Source organism: Chiloscyllium plagiosum, unplaced genomic scaffold (genome assembly GCF_037043375.1).
Source record: "Chiloscyllium plagiosum isolate Xiang-an unplaced genomic scaffold, Cpla_swu_hap1 HiC_scaffold_4, whole genome shotgun sequence".
NCBI classification, from domain to species: domain Eukaryota; kingdom Metazoa; phylum Chordata; class Chondrichthyes; order Orectolobiformes; family Hemiscylliidae; genus Chiloscyllium; species Chiloscyllium plagiosum.
Genome location: NW_028270142.1, coordinates 135,354,628 through 135,376,327, shown reverse-complemented (window position 1 = coordinate 135,376,327; position 21,700 = coordinate 135,354,628). Strand labels below are relative to the sequence as shown.

Here is a 21,700-nt window from a genome sequence, read left to right as displayed (position 1 = left end):
TCTGGGTCTGGACTCTATGAAGTTTAGATGGATGAGGGGAAATCTCATTGAAGTTTATAGATACTGAGAAGCCTGGATAGAGTGGATATGGAGATGTTTCCATAGAGAGACTAGGACCCAAGGGATGACTCTTTAGAACTCAGACGAGGAGGAATTTCATCAGTCAGAGGGTGGTTAATGTGGATCTCATGGCTGCAGAAGGTTGTGGAGGCCAAGTCATTCAGCATCTTTAAGACAGAAATTCTTGATAACAAAAGGCATCAGAATGGGGTTAACATATGAACGACAACGGAATGGCAGTGCAGATTCCATGGGCTGAATGGCCTAACCTTGTTTCTTGACCTTATAGTACCAGGCAACTTAACATACAGGACTTCAAGTATTTTGAAGTTAAAACAAACATTTTTTTTCGCCGAGACTTTTCCTGCTTTGTCTCTATGCAGAGCTATCATTACCTATGTTAAAATTCTCAAAGTTTACACTCAGCTTCGTGTTGCAAAAAGCTGTGGGGTTGATACCTGGGGCTAAACACATTAAAGTGTGTACCATTCTATTTCTGAGATCTCTATTTATGTACTTATTTCACCATAAAGGAAACCAATAAGTCTCTCAGATAGGGAAGAAAGATAACATCCTAAGTTACACTATATTATTTCCCCTCTTCAAAAATGCAGCCTGACCTACTAAGTTTTACTGAATATCTATGGAGAGAGAAACAGACATTTCAAATATAAGATCTTTCATCAGGTCTGCTAAGTTTTCCAGCACTGTTTTTATTTCAAATTTCCAGCACCTATATTAATTTACCTTTCTATCAAAGTTTATGCTTTATTGCACAGGAAAGGACCAAATGTAATTTGTTCAGCAGCTCTAACCTTCAAAACTACCAGGAGCCTGCAATGTCCTCATAGTTTGCATTTAAGCTTCTCTTTCTGCCAAACAGCAAGCTTATTCAGGTTCAAAACAAACCATGTGAAGAAACTTCATCCCAACTGACAAAGCAACTGCACAGGTTTGCAGGATTCATAATTACACTGTACCTTTAAAAAAATGAAAAAGGGAAAAGTAAAAATGAAAAAAATTAAACTGCTTAAAATTAGTTGATATGATAAATGCTGAGAAATAACAAAATTATAAAATACTGTAATCTTTACTTTAAGACCTTAGTTCCAACAAAACTACAATTTTATTTGACGACAATTATTCCACACCTTGATGAGTTCTGTTTTGTGATTCAACTTCCCTGTGGAAAATGAAACTTAAAAAAAAAGGAATAAATCAACTACCAAAACTAAGGTCAAAAAGCAAGTGATACCAGGTTATAGTCCAACAGGTTTATTTCAAATTGCAAGCTTTTGAAGCTCAGCTCCTTCTTCAGGTGTGGTATGATAGAAACTAAATATAACAATGCAAAGTTAGGTGAATTGGGTGCTAAATTTCAGTGTTCAGGGATGTGGGGGTTAGGTGCATTAGTTCAGAGTAAATGTAGAGTAATAGGGTAGGGGAATGGGTTTGGGTGGGTTACTCTTCAGAGGTTACTCTTCCATGTGGACTTGTTGAGCCAAAAATGGATTAATCTCACTGCTTCATATTGGTATTTACGTTATTTTATAGTTTGATGCAATTGTTCCAGACTCCAGTGTGTGTCATAACTCCACCCATACAGTGATGGCAGGTCCATAACATCATAAGGTTACTCTAGAGCCCTCATGCCCTTGCACAATGTTCTGGATAGTTTGTAATCAATCTGTTCAGAGATACCTCTGGAACAAGTGGAACTTGAACCTGAGCCTCCTGACTCAGAGATAGATACAACCACTGTGCTCCAAGAGCCCTTTAGACAAAGATCTGTGCAGAGTTGAGTAAAAAGCTGTTTATTAGCTGGAACTGCACTGAATAGGGAAAGGGTAAATACATTTGCAATTTCTTAATCAAATGAGCAGTGACACAAAGCTAAGGCCTTCCAACTTACATTACTTTTAATCCTTGACGTCCAAATAAACTTAAGTGACTTAACTTGATACCAACTGTAAAATACAAGCTTGAGAGGCACTGGAAATGGCACAGATTCAGTTTATGCTGGATTAATTAATCTCAGCAAAGGCAACATTTGGGACAATGGTTGGTATCAGCATTCTAAGCCAGAATTTGGGATAACTAAATGAATGAGGTTTTACCCTGTATAAATATACAGTGTTGACTACTGGAAGTGTCTGTGTGTCCATGTGTACAAATAAATGTGAACAGCATCTGTTGAAATTGTAATGCCCTAAATCAACAAACTCCTTGTAGGCATTTCCTGTTATGTTTTATTGAAGAATAAACATCAGCACAAGGCTTTAGAAATTGTGGTGCATGTTAAAAATAGGTCAGCCAGTCTTCAGTAGAGAAGATCAAATCACAATTGCTTTTTAAATAAGGACTCCTTCAGCCCATGACTCCCATTGTTCAGTTCAGTGGAATTGTCTTTGAGTTAAAATTATCTTCAAACTATGGCTTTCCGTACCAGTCAATTCTGCCCTGGGGAAAAGTCTCTGGCTATTGACTCGATCTATTCCACTCATTATTTTGTACACCTCTTCCTCCTTCACTCCAGAGAGAAAAGTCTGACCTTATTCAACCGCTCTTCATAAGACAAGCCCTCAAGTCCAGGCAGCATCCTGGTAAGCCTTCTTTGTACCCTCTCCAAAGCCTCCACATCATTCCTATAGTAGGTCGACCAGAACTGGACGCAATATTCCAAGTGTGGTCTCACCAGGGACTTGTAGAGCTACAGCAAAACCTCTTGGCTCTTAAACTCGATCCCCCTGTTAATGAAAGCCAAAACACCATAGGCTTTTTTAACACTTTTCCACTTGGGTGGCAACTTTGAGGGATCTATGTACTTGGACACCCAGATCCCTCTGTTCCTCCACACTGCCAAGAATCCTGTCTTTAATCCCATATTCAGCGTTCGAGTTCAACCTTCCAAAATGCATCACTTGGCATTTATCCAGGTTGAACTCCATTTGCCATTTCTCAGCCCAGCTCTGCATCCTGTCTATTTCACGCTGCAGCCTGCAATAGCCCTCTATACTATCGACGACACCTCCAACCTTTGGGTCATCGGCAAATTTACTAACCCACCTCTCAACCTCCTCATCCACGTCATTTATAAAAACTACAAAGAGCAGAGGCCCAAGAACAGAGCCGTCCAAGACCCAACTCACCACTGACCTCCAGGCAGAATAATTTGTGTCTACAACCACTCTCTGCCTTCTGTCAGCAAGTCAATTCTGAATCCAGATAGCCAAATCTCCCTGTATCCCATACTTCCTGACTTTTCCTCAAAGAACTCAATGAGATTTGTGAGGCATGACCTACCCCTCACAAAGCCATGCCTTTAATCACACTATGCTTTGCCAAATAGTCATAAATCCTATCCCTCAGAATTCTTTCCAAAACTTTGCTGACCACAGACATAAGACTGACTGATCTGTAATTGCCAGGGATTTCCCTATTACCTTTCTTGAAAAGAGGAACAACATTCGTCTCCTTCCAACCCTCCGGTACAACTCCTGTGGACAGTGAGGAGGCAAATACCCTCGCCAGCGGCTTAGCAAACCTTTCTCGCTTCCTGGAGCAGACTAGGATAAATCTGGTCTGGCCTGGGGACTTATCAATCTTAATGTTTTCCAAAATTTCTAGCACATCAACTTCATCAATCTTGATCTGGTCAAGACTGTATCCCCGCTCCTCTAAGTTTTCGTTTACAAGTTCCCTTTCCTTGGTGAAAACTGAAGCAAAAAGCTCATTTAGGGCTTCACCTATCTGCTCAGACTCCACGCACAAGTTTCCTCCGCTATTCCTGACCGGCCCTACCTTCCCCCCGAGCATTCTCTTATTCCTCACGTACAAGTAAAATGCCTTTGGGTTCTCCCTAATCCTTCTTGCCAAGTCTTTTGCGTGTTCCCTCCTGACTCTCCTCAGTCCATTTCTGAGGTCCTTTCTAGGAAGCCTGTAATCCTCTAGAGCTGTGCAAGATCCTTGCTTCCTCCACCTTACGGAAGCTATCTTCTTCCTTTTGACGAGAAGTTCCTCTGTTCTCGTCATCCAAGGTTCCTTAAATCTTACCCCTTCTTGTCTGTCTCAGCAGAACAAATTTGTGCATCACTCACAACAACTGCTCCTTAAATAGTCTCCACATGTCTGCTGTGCCCTTTCTGTGGAACAATTGCTCCCAGTCTGTACTTCCCAACTCCTGTCTGATAGCGTCATAATTTCCTTTTCCCCAATTAAATATCTTCCCTCTGGAACTGCTCCTTTCACTCTCCAAGGCTATGCTAAATGTGAGGCAGTTGTGATCACTTTCACCAAAGTGCTCTCCCACCGTGAGGTCTGACACCTGTCCTGGCTCGCTGCTGAGCACCAAATCCAAAATGGCCTCTCCCCTCGTCTCAAAGATATTGTGGAAAACAGGGTCTAGTGAGAAGGGGGAACTGAAGAAAATCAGTATTAGGGAAATAGCAGTGGGGAAATTGATGGAATTAAAGACCAATAAATCTCCAGGACCCAAATTTCATCAGACTTGAGAGACGCTAGAAATAGGAAATGCATTGGTGGACATCTTTCAGAGCGCAGGTTACCAAGCAAGTTTACTTGATAGCACTGTTGATGATTCCTTCCATCACTTTACTGATGAGCGAGTAGAGACTTACATGTAATAACTGGCTGTTTTAGATTTGATCTGCAATACTAATGTCAGAATGTTTTTTGGGCCCATAGCTTTTGCAGTAGCCATCTCCTGATAACACACAGTGAATCAAATTGATTGAAGACTGGCATCTACTACAGCAGGAACCTCTCGAGCAGGCCAAGATGTATCATTCCCATGACACTTCTAGTTGAGGATTGCTGCAAATGCTTTAGCCTCCTCTTTGCACTGATATGCTGGGCTGTGCCATCAATGAGGATGGGATATTTGTGGAGCCTCCTCCTTCAGTGACTTATTTAATTGTCCACCACCATTTAAGACTAGATGTCGTAAGACTGCAGAGCATAGATCTCATCTGCTCATTGTGAAATTGCTCAGCCCTGTCTCTTATTTGCTGGATATGCTGTTAGCATGCAAGTGGTCCTGTGCCACAGCTAAACAAAGTTGAGATTTTTAGATACTCCTGGTGTTGCTCTAGACTAGCTTTTTATTCCAGATTACTTCTACCATGGTGAGATTCAAATCCCAGAATCTAGGTAATGGCAGTGGTACTTTCACTAGACTATTAATCGAGAGAAAATACTCTAGGGATTTGAATCCCACTATGGCAGATGGTGGAATTTGAATTCAATAAAAATCTGGAGTCAAGAGTCATGATGATCATGCAACCCTTGGTGAACCAGAGTGCTGACTGTTGGTATAAACCAATGTCCTTTAGAGAAGGTAACTGGCAACTTTTCCTGCTCTGCCCGACACATGACTTCAGACTCTCAGCAATGTGGTTGACTCTTGACTGCCCTCTGGGCAATTACGGATGGAAAATAAATGCTGGCCTGGTCACATCCCGTGAATAAGGAGGAAAGAATTATTTCAGAAAGCTGTTCGACGACAATTGAATCAAAGCTTTGAGGGTCAAGATCAGTAAACTGAAAATTCAGTATCTAGGAGAACATGTCTATTCAAGTGAGGTTAAGAAGGTTCTAGCGGCTTTTGACAGTGATGTCAACACTTTCCAATCCTTGAATTTATTCAACTGCTGTATGACTACCTGGAAAGTAGATTTTCAGAAGGGGAATTATAAGAGTGGCATTTGTTTGATCAGGTTGCAATCGCTAAGACAATCGATAATGAACTTGGGAAAAAAAAGTGTTGAGTCACTGTTGAAATAGTCCTCTTTTACCAATCTATAATGAAATATGTGAACAACACGGATTTCATATTTATGGTAGTGGAAAAAGTCAAGACATGCTCCATTCAGATATTCAGTCATTTGGTGGACTGTGCCCTCAAAAATGACCAGATTTCATGCATTGTGAATTCCTCTGGACATTTGTGCAATATTTCAAGCATTAAGGGCTGACAAAGTGTGAATTTAACCTCACAAACTTGATTAAATGTAAATAGATTAGAGATAGACAAGCTGGACAAATTGATGTAAACTTAAGTTACACATTTCAAGATGACAAAAAAATAGCCTGGATGCAGGCTATTTAATAAATTACTAGTGTGCAATATATAATGTAAACAGCATCACTGCTAAACGGGTCCTCAGACTACAGAGCCAAGCAATTTTGTTTATTTTAGCAAGTAGACTACCTGTAGCTGGAAAATATAATCGCAGACTTAGTAATTTATACACAAACTCCAAAACAAATTGCAACATCACAAATTGCAATTGTGCCAATGGATGCAATGTGTCACTCAAACTACCAGGTTCTGCACAACCCCAGAAAAATTAGAGGGTGCAACATTCAGAACGACTTAAAATGGAATACAGTTGCATTTTTAATCATACTCTGCAATAATCATGCTTCATGTGGTTCACTCTAAATCTACCTACCTGGGTTAAAATGTAGTTTCTCTGAGCTTCTTCCATAACAATTAGGCTTGCGTTGATATAATCATTGTCTGCTTTCTGAAGCTTCACACGGCTATGGTCAACTACAACGTAAAAACAAAGAATATAATACTTCAATCAAGGAGTTATATACATGCATGTAGATAAATACAATATGAAAAAAACTGAACGAAAACATAAATAGGATGGTGGATCTGGATTTGAAACATGATCAATTGAAGTGACAGCAGAAGACTGAAATTCAAATGAGTCAAGATTTAAAAGTCACCACATACCTCAAAGGGTACTTATTTATCTTAGTTCTGATCCCAAAGCTGACTGCCTGAAATGGAAAAATCCTCCTATCTCATCTTGATTCAACAAGAATGAAGCTTAGGAAACCAAAACACAACTTCAATTATGAAACACAAAGGGTAGATTGCTTCCCAACAAAACTCGAGCAGGTAGTTGCAATATCATAACACGGGCACCAGTCCCACCTTACAGTCTCAGTAGAACAGACCTTTTTAGCATTCTATCACTGTCCTACAGGTTTACAAAAAAAAAGGACCCTAGAGAATTCCAGTCTCTGGTCAAACACTGTGCAGCCTCCAAGCAGCAGCAGCAGCAGCAGCCCAGGCTGATGAGTGGCAATTGGGGAACAGAACTCTTACCCCTGCCAGACCCACATCATCCCTAATTCCTATTTGTCCAGACTGCCAGCCGATACAGTACTAGGCAAATTATGCAAGCCGCACATTCACAGTTTTGTTCTAGATTGGCAAACAGCATGCGATTCAGACCGTAAGATTTTGATTTGCAGATTAAGTGGGAAACAGGCAATATTCTCTACTAACAATAGACCCATGGAAAGACTGCAATGGCCACAATGAGAATAGGACTACAAGCCATTTCCCACTGTGTTTTGGAGACTAAAGACATCACCCATCCAGCAAAATATATGATTGCCTAAGTTTAAACTTCTTCAAGCAATTCTATACATTTCTCAAAATATTTCACATTCACAAAACGATTCGCTCTTCAAAAGAAGAAAGGGACCTATATGTTAAAATTGTAATTTAAAGTGATCTCTTTAAGACCCTAACGTAAACATTTCAACAGTATCACAAACACGTTACAGTTTAGTCACTGTTACAATGAACTTATGTCAATGTACTTTCAAAACGTTTCTAGAAACAGAATAATAGTGTTGTCTTGAAACATATTTGGAAGGGTGTCTTTTCACTTCAAATGTCCATGAGAATAGGCAGAACATCTAACAAGTCAACACCACAAGAAATTCACCAAACTGCCATTCTAAACTGTGTTCAAGAGCTTTCAACTTCCCAAATTAGGTTCACCATCTCTAAAATCCCTGCACCCAAAACATGCCACAAAGTTAGAAGAAGTTTCCTCTGTGCTCCTCCATCTTGTGACACTCACTCCTTCCACCCCAAAAGGCTTACTGTGAAATTCAAAGTTCCCTCATCTTCAATACAGTACTTCAAGACATCTGCCTCTGTATTAGTTTATGGTCTCAGGAACACTCCCAAAATTTAATCAAACTTTCCACATAATACTACTTAGTTGAATAGACACTATATGCACAAAACCTAAGCTCATTGAGCAACGTCACTAGAGATCTGTCAATGAGGCAGAAAAATAGATTTGCTAAGAATCTCAAAAACTGCTACATAGCCAAAGTGAGTGAAGATGTGTACATCAAACCCATTTTGATGGTCTATAAGTTCCCACTATTATTAAGCAAGCCCAACTAATAAAATATATTTTACAACACTGTTATTTCCCCAAGTTATAAAGCAACATAGAGGCAAATTTAGATATTTAAGAATGGCTTGAATTCCCTGCCAGTACTTTATCAAACAAAATGTTTAAAAGTTACATAAGAAAATATTTACAATGAAATTTATGAAAAATGTCATTTTAAACAATTAAAACAAATATAGTTCTGGCCAATCATAATCTCTAACTAAAGTGTTAAAGTACAGATTTGAGACAGCCCAGGGAATCCCTTGTGGAATCAGACCTGTAAAGCCTCTCTCTTGGTTCGTCCCGGAGATCGTACTCTTTGGAAGTCTGGAATAAAAAAACCCTCTTATAGGCACATTAGTTTAATCTTAGTCATCCCCTTTATTGTCCTGGTGACCTGGACAAGTTAGGTGAGTGGTCAGATGCATGGCAGATGCAGTTTAATGTGGATAAATATATGGTTATCCATTTTGGTGGCAAGAACAGGAAGGCAGATTACTACCTAAATGGAGTCAATTTAGGTAAAGGGGCAGTACAGAGAGATCTGGGTGTTCTTATACACCAGTCAATGAAGGTAAGCATGCAGGTACAGCAGGTAGTGAAGAAAGCTAACAGCATGCTGGCCTTCATAACAAGAGGAATTGAGTATAGAAGCAAAGAGGTTCTTCTGCAGCTGTACAGGGCCCTGGTGAGACCACACCTGGAATATTGTGTGCAGTTCTGGTCTCCAAATTTGAGGAAAGACATTCTGGCTATTGAGGGAGTGCAGCGTGGGTTCACAAGGTCAATTCCTGGAATGGCGGGATTACCTTACACTGAAAGACTGGAGCAACTGGGCTTGTATACCCTTGAGTTTCGAATACTGAGAGAGGATCTGATTGAGACATATAAGATTATTAAAGGATTGGACACTCTGGAGGCAGGAAACATGTTTTCGCTGATGGGCGAGTGCCGAACGAGAGGACACAGCTTAACAATACGGGGTTGACCATTTAGGACAGAGATGAGAAGAAACTTCTTCACCCAGAGAGTGGTGGCTGTGTGGAATGCTCTGCCCCAGAGGACAGTGGAGGTCCGTCTCTGGATTCAGTTAAGGAAGAGTTGGATCGAGCTCTCAAGGATTATGGAAACAAGGGTTATGGAGATAAGGCAGGAACAGGATACTGATTAAGGATGATCAGTCATGATCATATTGAATGGTGGTGCAGGCTTGAAGGGCAGAATGGCCTACTCCTGCACCTATTGTCTATTACCAATAGTATCACTGTGACAACATAACACTGACACCTGTAAGCTCAACTAACTAGGTTCTAATAACCACGGAGAGTAGGGTATCAGCTCTTCAAGTGCCCCAGCAGGCTACTCCAATGTACTGATGCAAAGTGGCTTCCTTTATACAAGTTTTTTAAAAAACATTGCACGTTCTTAATTAGACGTAACAGTGACAGTGACAGACGATAATTCGTAAGGAAGAAACGTTAATTGACAGGTCTCTGTATGCTTGACTAATCACTCCAACAGACCCGAAGACATTTATCAGGTGGGAAAAATATACCCAGCAGAGTTAGGCACCTGCTAGCAAAATAATTGGACAGTTCATAAGGTACTGAGCTGAAAATGTGTTGCTGGAAAAGCGCAGCAGGTCAGGCAGCATCCAAGGAGCAGGAGAATCGACGTTTCGGGCATGAGCCCTTCTTCACTCATGCCCGAAACGTCGATTCTCCTGCTCCTTGGATGCTGCCTGACCTGCTGCGCTTTTCCAGCAACACATTTTCAGTTCTGATCTCCAGCATCTGCAGTCCTCACTTTCTCCCAGTTCATAAGGTAACCTTGCACAGCTCATATGTCTGATTCAATTATTTTACAAAATAGCTTTTAGAAGGAGGGCAAATTTTGACCATAAAATGGCTTGCTGATACATTGAAGAGATTCTGGCACAATGTTAGGCTTAAAATAATTTCTAAGTTAGGAGCAGACTCATGCTTTTTAAGCTCTGAATCATTCTGTACCTGAGGCTGAGATGCTACCATAAGGTTGCATTTAAACTGACTCATTAGTCTTTGAATTAACATGCTCTCTTTGCAGGGTTGTGATTCTAATTCAAATAAGACATAAAATCTGATTAATTAGGATTGACAGTGGGACAGTCTGTAGAGTGGTCTGCAAGAACAGCAAGTTAGGTAAAGCTTCACTAATATTACCTTTTACAGAGTTTATACTTAATAACTTGTAATGGCTACTCAATATCATGACACAAAATGCAATTAAATTCAATCCACAACAGCTAAGCACTAAGTTAATTTTCTACTGGCTCCAACAGCCTCTACGTTAAAATGGTCTCTCTCTCTCTAGTGTCCTTATGAACTCTCAAGTCAGGGTTTTGTAACGGCCAAGATGTTTTTTTCTCTGTCTGCTCTGCTTGCAAGCGGTAATAAGAATTCGTTATAATTAACAGCATCTGACAGTTAATTACAAAGTTTTTGATAGTACCGAGTTTTGTTTCAGGGTCAGAATCAAACAAACACTCATTAATTTCACAAGGGGGAACGGCTGTTAATGTTATCACTTGGTGCCCTGTTCACACAAATTCATCGATGTTAATGCAAATGTTAATTTTCTTACAGCATCCTGTTATCACTTGATGAGCCCAGATGTCCCTATCTTCTGCATTCCTCGAGATCCCCCCTACTGCAGTAAATGTGTTCTACAATTCAGCATTACATTTTAGTCTAAAAATGTTTAAAGACAAGTTTTAAGGCTATAGACTTTCTCATTTCCTCCTTTTGTCATTTCATGACAACTACTTGACTTATACAAGTATAATTAGTCCATTCAGTTGATTTGTATTCTTAATAAGTCAAGTGCCTCCTCTGGCGAGTCATCGTCCAGAGAAGCAGAGTCTGGAAAATACTGGATCTCAGCATGGAAATTTGGGCAAGGAGGCAGAGGAGGAGACATGGGTCGATTCATCAGATTCTTCTTTCGCTTAGGTGAAAAGCAATGTACAGTCCATTTCATGTATAAGTGGATGACAATGTATATTCCTAGGATGAGACCAAGGCTTATCAGTACGTCCCACATGATCCATCTGCACAGCGACCATAGCCAGCAAGTAAAACTCCATCCACATGAATCGGATGACAGTGGGGCAGGTATCTTCCCTGCGTCTTGACCAGTTTTGTTGATAACATCTGTGACGTCCAAAATGTCTCTCAAAAATTATTGACGTAGGTGCAACATTGCGGGCTAATGACTGAACAAGCACCTCCTTTAGCAAGGAGGAAATCTAGCAAGAGCCGACTCAGCCGAGTCTCCTGTAACTCTGTTCACCAGTTTCAAAGCGTGCGCAGTCGAGTTGGCAAGTTTTTCGATATCATACGCAAGGTCACTTATCTGATCTTGGGCCATCTCAACACACCAGCCAGGAATAAGGCATCCCAGCAACCTGGACCATCAGATTTGTTGATGAAAGAATTTGTATAAGTTCCATTTTGTTTTTTCTATACTTTTTGTTCCATATCGATTCACCTGTTGGTGGACATTCCATTCATCATCTAATTCAGGCATTTCATGGTGGAGGGTGAAAAGTGGTAAGGTGTGCACGAGGGCACAACATCCGTACCAGTCATTGGGTAAATATGGGTAGGCTTTGTTTTCGCAAAGCCAATGAAGGCTAAAAGGAGTTCCAAGGGTGCACTTCTGTGAGTGAATGACAAGTTCACTCAGAGTGAGAGCTGAATCTTGTAAACAGTGAGTGTTATCAAATGTTCGATTGTCCAAGTGCATTAATGGATGGAGAGCAGGAGTTTGACCAGTGCTTTTGATAATATTTTTGCATGGTTTTTGTTTGACTTGCCCCATGTCGTGAATACTGTAAAGTCTTTCAATGCACCATTCTAACAGTAGAACAATGTTAGCGTTGAATCCTTCAGGTTTGTTAGTGCACTTCACGTAGTGATGTGTTTCTTCTACTGAATGGGTATTTCCATCACAAATGAGGGATGGCATAAGTGGGTGAGTCCTATTTATACACTATACATCAGAATGTTGGAAGAGTGAGCAGATAACACATGGATCAGGGGGCTTAGCTTAAATAAAGAAACCATTTGTAACAGGAGGAGGATTGGGAGTGCATAGTATTTTTGGTCTTTCTTCATCTTTCTAGCTTGTTTTGTTAATTACTGTAGCTACTGAACACAGGAAATGTGTAAAGGTATTTCTGTCAGTGGCGGTAGGTCGGATAGGAGAGGAGTCCATTGAGAAGGTATAGGTGGTCAGTCCCATGGCAATAGATGCCTTATGATTTGGTGATTTTGGTACTTTGTGCAATCTGTATGGCTCATTTTGAAAGGGGAACAGACAAGCATCTCAAGGTAGCAATTTTCAGTTGACAGAATGGACGAGGTTATGGAATTGTGCCATCTCATGATAGTGACTGGCATAGAAGTGTTGCGAGGATGACAACAAGGTCGAGAATGGTGTTTGGATTTGCAGCGTGAGTAGTTTAAATGAGTTTCAGCTGGGCAGCTGCATTCGTAACTTCCAATGGTATTAGTAGAGTTTTCATTTATACAGTCACATTGGGAGTTTTAGCCAGTCTGAGATATCACAGACGGGTTGGTTACATTCGGGTGCATGTTGGGCTTTCATCAGATGCCTGTATCAGTACTAACACTAGGACTGTGAGGGGGCTACAAGCTTGCGATGTCCTTTGTACACTCATGGTGAACGCCCTTCTACTTTTACTGCAGATTAAGTTGTCAGAAGGACCTTTCCAGCAGGGACCCAATTTTCCACGATTAAAGTCTTTCAATAGTACATAGTCACCAAGGTTAATGTCTTTAAATGTTGGATCTCTTGCTTCTTTCTTTCCTGGCATCCGATAGGCTTATTTGACCTATTGATGATAAGACTACAATGCTTTGGTTAGCTTAATCAGGTACTGTGCATCTCTTCTGCCATGACATGCCCATCAACAGGGTGTTGGGCAGTTATTGGTGCAGACCAAGGAGTCCTCAGGCTGCCCATATGTCAGTTCAGCCGCGGAGAACCCCGTCTTTTTTCTGTGAGATAGTTCTCATATTATGAAGGGTAATTGGGAGTACTTGCAACCAATTTCTTTTACCAATTTCCTTAGCTAACCTTTTAGGGTACCATTGGCTCTTTCTATAATTCCCGCTGCTTGGGGATAGGTCCCATCTGCCTGCGCTTGACCCATATCTCTCCAAACATTTCCTATTCATGTACTTATCCAAATGTCTTTTCAACATTCTAACTGTACCCACATCCACCAATTCCTCTGGAAGTTCATTCGCCATATGAAGCACGGTTTTAAAAACAAAAAAAAGTTGCCTCATGTCTTTTAAAAATCTTTAAGGGGTGGCATGGTGGCTCAGTGGTTAGCAGTGCCAGGGACCTGGGTTCAATTCAAGCCTAGGGCAATTCTGTGGGGAGTTTGCACATTTGCCCCAGCTGCTTCAGTTTCCTCCCACAATTCAAAGATGTGCAGGTTAGGTGAATTGGCCATGTTAAATTGCCCATAGTGTTCAGGGATACGTAGGTTAGGTGCATTTGTCAAGGATAAATGTGGAATAATGGGGGAATAGGTCTGGATGGGACACTCTCCCGAGGGTTGGTGTAGACTTGCTGGGCTGAAAGTCCTGCTTCCACACTGGAGAGATTCTATAATTTATGTTAGTGTTTCACCAGCTTCTCACAATAAAAGTTATATTATGATGTAGAAATTGTGCCATCTTCCTGTGCAGACATATTCTATTCATTAGGTTTTTGTTTTCAAACTGAAAATGCAACCTCCCTAGTTTAAAACGATAGTGATCAAATGTTGACTACAAAAATATGCAATATGCAAGAACAGTCATTGTACATTGAAAGAGCTGGCATTTTACATAAAAGATTATCAATCGTTTTGAGTAGCACATTACTCCTTCTTTGAAATAAGCTGTTTTCCAAAGATAGATAATCAGCTAGTTTCTATCTCATCAAGGGTTCAATAATGTTTCCATGATTATTTTAACAATGCTTAGATTTCAGGTGTCAACAGGAAAAGTTCTACTCTTTCTGGTAAACCAAAGCCCCAGTGTTCTCGGAAAGATGACATCACTGTTTGAGAAAGACGAACTAATGTAATACTATGAATAGGTCTTGATGCAGCCTACACAAAGGCACAGATGTTTAACTCTCTAACTACTAGGAGGAAATATTGCTCAAATACAGTATTTAGTGTTGAACCAAAACTAATTTTACAGCAAAAATTAAATTAATTGCTTTATCAAAAAAGGGTTTACACATTTTATCAAATCATTAAGTGAGGTCTATATGCGGGCAATGCTCACTGATCTTGAGGTAGCAGAAAGCTCTTTACATGAATAATTCTCAGTACAATAGAGATGTGTGTTAGCTTAAAATTGGTTTGATTTGAATGTTGGAGTTAATATCACACTCGTGAAACCAATATCTTCTCTGTGATGATTCAACATTCTTCACTATTTCTTGTATGCAATTATACTTTGATAATCTTTGCACATTATTGAACATTAATATTGCAATAGCACTCATATCCATTCACTTGCTTTTTTGCTCCAAAGTTTGTTTTTGTTGTGATGTGCCTCTACAAATCTGATTCATAACTGCAATGCCTGTCATGATCAATGCCCCCTTCAAGTCCCCTCCACCACCTGTGGCACACATCGTGCACTGCAGAGATCCAACAAGAGAGTTGGCAAGTGGTCTATTTATTGCCACATGGCAAAATCCTAGTACCAAGCAGAATCCACACTTCAAGAGTCATGATCCATCACCAATATGTGTATCTACCTGTATTTTACAGTTCAATTTTCCAGATTTGAACTAATAATGGCTATCTCCAACAAAACGAAGAGACATTCAAACCATCCATGCCTGACTTTAATGGAATTGCTGTCATTTGAATCACCAACATTCTTGGGGCTCCTACTAACCAGAAACTGTAATAGCTACATAGAGGTGCAGCCACAAAACCAAGTGAAAGGCTAGAAATCCTCAAGTGAGTAACTCACCACCTCACTTCACACAGTCTGTCCTCCATCTACAAGGCTTCAGCCAGGTTTGTGATGGAACTCCTCCTTGCCTAGATGAGTTAAGTTCCAACAACATTCAAGAAGCTTGACACCAGCCAGTACAAATCAACCTGAGTGAATGCGTCTATCTCTCCATCACGGACGCTCAGTAGCAACAGCGTATACCATACCATCTACAAGATGCACAGCCAAAATTCAGTTCCTTGGGCAAAGTTTCTGGGTCTCTGAAAATCCTGTCCTTACGATATTGCGGGTCTACCTCCACCAAATGGACTGCAGTAGTTTCAAAGAAGCAGCTCACAACACCTTCCCAAGGACAACTCGGAATGGTCAAGAAATGCTGACCTATGCCAGAGATGATCACATCCCATGAATGGAGTAACAGTCAAAACCTGTCTTTTCTCACCAAAAAGTACTTTGTTATCGTATTGAAAGTTTTCTTTCTGTATTTTCCATATTTCATATTTCCACGACCACAACGCCCCACTTCCCCAACCCAAAGCATGCCTATACCTTAAGTCTGCTTTTCAGAAACAAAGGCAGGCCTTTATTTTCCTTAATATTCCGCATCTGAAATGAAACAAATTCTTCCAATAAAATGCAAGTGCCACAAAAAGTCCTGCACCGAATATCCAAATATTCCAAATGAAAAGGACAAAGTAAACCAATTTGACCAGATGTAGTTATAGCAAGGTGCTGTCAACTGAGCAATTCAGTATCTTCCAGAAGTAGCAACAAAGCGGAAAACAACCTTTTTCACTCTTAGCCTGTACCAACAACTCAGCAGCATTTCATGGCATGGTGTACAACATGATGATACAGAGAAAGCAAGAACAAGCTGTTTTGTTAAAAACATAGGCTTTGTTAAAAAGAATAAAAGAGCAAGATTATGTCAAACTTACACAAGTCATTAATTTGGCATCTAATGGAGTACTGCATCCAATTCTGGGCATTATATTTTAGAAAGGATGTAAATGCATGGTAGAAATGGTTATGAAAATGGTTCAAGGAATGAAGAACTTAACTTACAAAAATAGATCGGAAAAGCCAGGTCTGTTCTTCTTGGAGAACAAAAGGCTGAGAGGAGACCTGATTGAAGGATTCAAAATCATGAGGTTGGGGCAGTGTAAAGTTAGGAGAAAACAGACACACTTGTGAAAGGGTCAAGAACAAAATAGTAGATTTGAAGCAATTATAGAAGCAGCAAAAAAAAAAAGTGACAGGGAAATTTCTATACAACAATTGATGAGGATGTGAATGTATTGCCCAGTGTGGTGGAGGCAGTCAGTCAAGGCATTTGAAAGGGAATTTGATTTTTGTTTGAAAAGAAGAATGTGTAGGTTTATGGGGTGAAGGCAGGAGAATGTTCCCATGAAAATCATTTGGTGAACCAGCAGACATAATGGGCTGAACGAACTACTTTTGTACTGTTAACTATTCTGCGATGTTCAATAAAAAGAATCTACTTGTCACAAAATTTTCTTTGGAATGTATCCTGCATATCTGAAAGTTGGCATCAGTGCTGAACCACCTAATGTGACAGCTCCAGGCAAGCAGCTCTAGATGAAGTGTATGAATGACTTAAATGGTGAATCTTTCCACAAACGAAACAATCCTGTAGCTACCTCTAATCGTTATCTTTTGTCATATCTCTTCCAAAAGGCATTTTCCAGATAACAAATTTAAACAACACCTCAATTGTATCAAGGGCAAACAATGAACTTACAACATTATGAAATGGTGCAAGTTGTGTATAACTATCGAATTATAAATCTAAGAAAAGAAACACTTACTACGAATCATAAAAATACAAAACAATGGAGCATGTTGGGGGTAGGAGCGTGGGAAGGTGAAAAGGCAACAAGAGAGATAGAGAGGAGGGGTGGAAGAGCAGCTGACAAAGTAAACTGAATCATAAACTTCAATTCCCTCTTGCTAAAATAATTTAAAGTGAAGTGAAATTGTCATTACTTTCATTACTTTGTTCTTTTCAACTGCTAAGCGTCACTGTGGAAAGTCCCTTCCGCAGCTAAAAAATCAAGTTCCACTCTCTAAATGACAGTAAAGTCAAATGAAGCAGATTTTATAGTTAAATGAAAGCCTTCTTATGCCTCAGTCTTCATGACCCACTACTCCAGCATCATCCGAAAAGGCAACTTACACACAAGCGTGTGAATTAGGAGCAAATCTACTTCCTCAGGAGGCTAAGAAAATTTAGCACGTACATAAAGACTCTTGCCAATTTTCATAGATGCACCACAGAAAGCGTTCTATCAGATGCATCACGACTTGTTATGGCAACTAAATAAAAATCAAAGGAACTGCGGATGATGTGAATCAGAAACAAAACCAGAAGTTGCTGGAAAAGCAACTTTCTCACCATTCTTCACTGGACTCGAAACGCTAATTGATTTCTCTTCACAGATGCTGCCAGATCTGCAACGTCTATTTTTGTTGGTGGTGGTGGTATGGCAACTGCTCTGCCCAGGATCATCAGAAACTACAGAGTTGTGAACACAGTCCAGTCCATCATGCAAGCCAACCTTTTATCCTTTGATTCCACCTATATTTCATGCTGCCTCAGAAAGGCAGCCAACATAATCAAAGACCCCTCCCACCCCGGTTAGTATCTCTTCCATTTGACAGAAGATAGAAAAGCTTAAACAGATATACCAATAGATTCAAGAACAGCTTCTTCCCCATTGTTATTAGACTTCCTAATTTCAAATTTAATCTGGATCTCACTCCTTCACCGCAGCCTAAACATTGTATTCCTCACTGTTTTATTACCCTTATACACTTTGTATGGTATAATTTGCCGGTACTGCACGCACAACAAAACATATCGCTGTACCTAGGTATTTGTAACAATAATAAATCAAATCAAAAGCCTACTTGCCCCCCTAGCCTGTTCTGATATTCAGTTGGGAGTCCTGGGCATCAAGTCTCCTCGTGACAATACCAAAGTGGAGATCTAGCAGCAGCCAAAGCCACTGACATGTTAAAGGGTTCATCTGTTCTGCCAACACGAAAGAAATTGGATGTCCCTGGTGTGTGTTTTCTGTCTTGCAGGCAGGATGTGACAATCTAATCACAGTTTTCAGGAATAACCTAATCACACACTGTTTTGAGAAATAATCTAATCACACAGAATTATTTCCAGAAACAATCACTTTACATTGTTTTCGGATGGCACGAGACTGTGGGGGAATGGCCGGGGGTTGTCTTGTGGGCATTACTGTAAAGATCTTGTATAAAGGAAGGACTGTTCCTTTGTTCAGAGAGCCTCTCTTGACATGCTTCGCCAAGCATTGCGAAGAGTGTTAAGGGTTCCTCCAAAGCTTGTAGTTGCTTAATAAATTTTGGCTGTTCACAGAAGTTCGCATATTGCAGTTGCATCAAGTGTGTAAGAACCTCAAGAATAAAAACCTAACACTACTCGAGTCGTTGGATAACCACATGCAAATCTGGCTAGATTGTATGGTATCCATGGACTTTCCATATTCAAGCAGTCTGGTCTTGAAGCTCCTGAATAAGTGTGCAGCGTCCAACCCAGAAGCCGCAAACTCAAACTGCTGCCAATTCAAAGAGAAAAATAAAGCTGAGGAGCAATGCCAGGTTGTCCAGTACCTTCTCCACTGTCAGACGACTTTATCCTGTTGGAACTGGATGCTGTCAAAATGAGACCAAGCTGCCAGGAAAGACAGCTCCTGTACCATTTTGGCCTACTGCTAAGATAATGCTGACTGGCACTCTTCTCAATTATGATGCAGAGCAGCCACATTCCCCAAACACAGTGAGAGATGATAGCACCACTCATGCCAAAACTGGAGGTCTCTGGGAGCTTCTGGCTCATTTCATTGCTCTACACAACTTACAAGTCCTCAGTGTGGCTCACTGTATTAGCCCTCCTGCAAAACTCAATCTTCCTGCATTCAGCAAGGAGCATGCCATTTTTAGGCTCTAATGCAGTTGTTGTGAAAAGTCCTTCGTATCACCACAAACAATAAAGTGGCTTTAGATTGGAGCCACTTTCATAGTACTGGAAGCTGAGCAAGGACCTGTGTGGAAACAAAAAAAACAGATACTTGAACAGTCCCTATTGCTGCCAAGTGACAAGTTACTCGAGCTGCTGTAGACAGTTCTAAGAAACTGACGGATGAAGGTCAATCGACATCATAAGTTCAGCACTCCAAGAACTGTTAATGATCTCTCATAGGGAAGTGTCCAAGTACTGACATTTTAACATCTACATAACTGACATGACCAATCATTACAAAGTCATTTACACAGATGATACTGCCTTTGCAATTCAGGAAAAATCTTTCCAGGGCATGGACGCCATAATAAACTTCAAGCTTTAAAAAAAAAAGACTAAAAAAGGCTGAATCAGTTGGGCTTTTATGACAATCAGCAATGGTTACACAGTTATCATTAGACTCGCCTTTAATTCCAGATTTTTAAAATAAATTTCAATTGATCATGTACCATGGTGCGATCTGACCCCATGTCCTCAGAGCATTAGCTTGGCCCTCTGAATTCATGAAGTTACCAGAGAGGAGGAGGGGCAAAGAAGCTCCTTGTTATTACAACAAAGGAGGCATCTTCCACATGTATATGCAATGACACCAACAGCTACCTCTTTGCCACCATTCTCAACATCTCTTTGTACTTCAGGACAGTCCTGGCTGTTCTTCAATTTCTTCCAAACCTTATCACAACAGCTTCAGCCTCTGTGGCAAACAGGAACAGTTCTCTGGATGACAACCAAAAAGGGGGTTTTAATTACTGAATTTTAATTAAAAGAAGCTTTCCACACCAATGACTTATTGTCAAGTCAGCAAGCAGGCTTTGAAAATGTCACAAACTATTGGTCCTTTTTTTCAAATAATTACAAGGATATAATTTTTTTTGGCAAAACAATAATGCTTAAGATTCTATTGACAAAGTCAATGAAACCTTTCTTCATTCATCGTCTTAACAATTTTAAAGTGGATATATAATTCTCAAGTGCATCATAGGAAAACATTGCACAGAATCTAAATCCATTCTCCTCCTCGTCTTGTTTCATTTTCCATTGAAAACAGGTTCTTTTTAATGAGTACAAAGGACTAACTCATAAGCTAGGTTTGGATCAGAACTGCTTGAGGTGATTTTTAGTCAGACTATTTATAATACAAGTTGGAACCTTACATTCAACCCAGTTCTCCTCAGACCTAAGGCCACTGGGCCTTAAGACAGTAAATGCTTAACCTGCAAAATTCAAGCCAGCATCTCTTTTTTTCCCCAATCTGCTTTTTGGATTTCACAACATGGGCTATTTCTATTGAGAGAATTCAACTCAAGCATTGGAATACAAAGGTAATCTAACATGTATTACATTGCAAAGAACAGATTTTTCCTTCCTAATAAGACCAGTCTCAGATTCAATTCCTCATTTTTTTTTGTAAATGTTCATATGCTAGATTTTTACAATTATGAAAAATCCTGCATAAAGCATGCCCTTCACTTAAAAAGTAAATTAGAAAGGCATATTTCATACAGGATTTGCAAATGGGAAACCATTTATCAAGTGTTACAACAAAGCCATATACTGACCATCACATTGATAACACTCAAAAAGAAAAATTTCTGGAAATGCTCAGCAGGTCTGGCAGCATCTATGGAGAGAAATCAGAGTTGAGAAAGCGTGTAGCCGTAAATGTGACACATTTGCTGCAAGAAATGCAGGAAAGTGCTTGTACAGAAGAACTGGGGGCATCTGTGCTTAGTGTCAACAGATCGGTGTAATAAGGTGAGATATTTGATCACTTGTGGAATGTGTGGCAGTGCTTCCTTCTCATGCCAGAGGTGCATATTTCACAATAGGATGTAAAATAACTAAATTGCTGGATTATATCAAAGACTCTTAACAAAACTCATACTCAATAGGAAAATAACTTGTAATTTAATAAGCTGAGTTGAATATGCACGTTATGCAACAATCCTGATACATTTTCATGTATACCACATTAAGCAGATTGGAATTTATGAAGGTCAGTTCTCTCATCTTAACTTGTACTGGAATGTGAATGCCTCATTACCCGTACAGGCTAGGAAAATACCTGATATAGTAAGGAAGTTGGAAAATGTTCATGTGTGAGTGAAAGGGAGAAAACATTCTTCTGTAAATTACATTCACTGACTAAAGGGTTCAAGTGAAACACAGAGAGGGGGAGAGAAAGAGAGGGGGAGAGAAAGAGAGGGGGAGAGAAAGAGAGGGGGAGAGAAAGAGAGGGGGAGAGAAAGAGAGGGGGAGAGAAAGAGAGGGGGAGAGAAAGAGAG

The 21,700-nt window shown here is 40.1% G+C and overlaps 1 protein-coding gene across 4 annotated transcripts in view; it reads right to left on the bottom strand.

The window, feature by feature from the left end:
- LOC122548846 (tyrosine-protein phosphatase non-receptor type 2-like) overlaps positions 1 to 21,700 on the bottom strand; it is a 94,376-nt gene that overhangs the window by 42,403 nt on the left and 30,273 nt on the right. For all 4 annotated transcript variants that reach the window (XM_087986712.1, XM_043687695.2, XM_087986710.1 and 1 more), the window contains exon 3: positions 6,534 to 6,634. In XM_087986712.1, the coding sequence (XP_087842838.1) occupies positions 6,534 to 6,634 (101 nt within the window). The remainder of the gene's footprint in view (positions 1 to 6,533; positions 6,635 to 21,700) is intronic.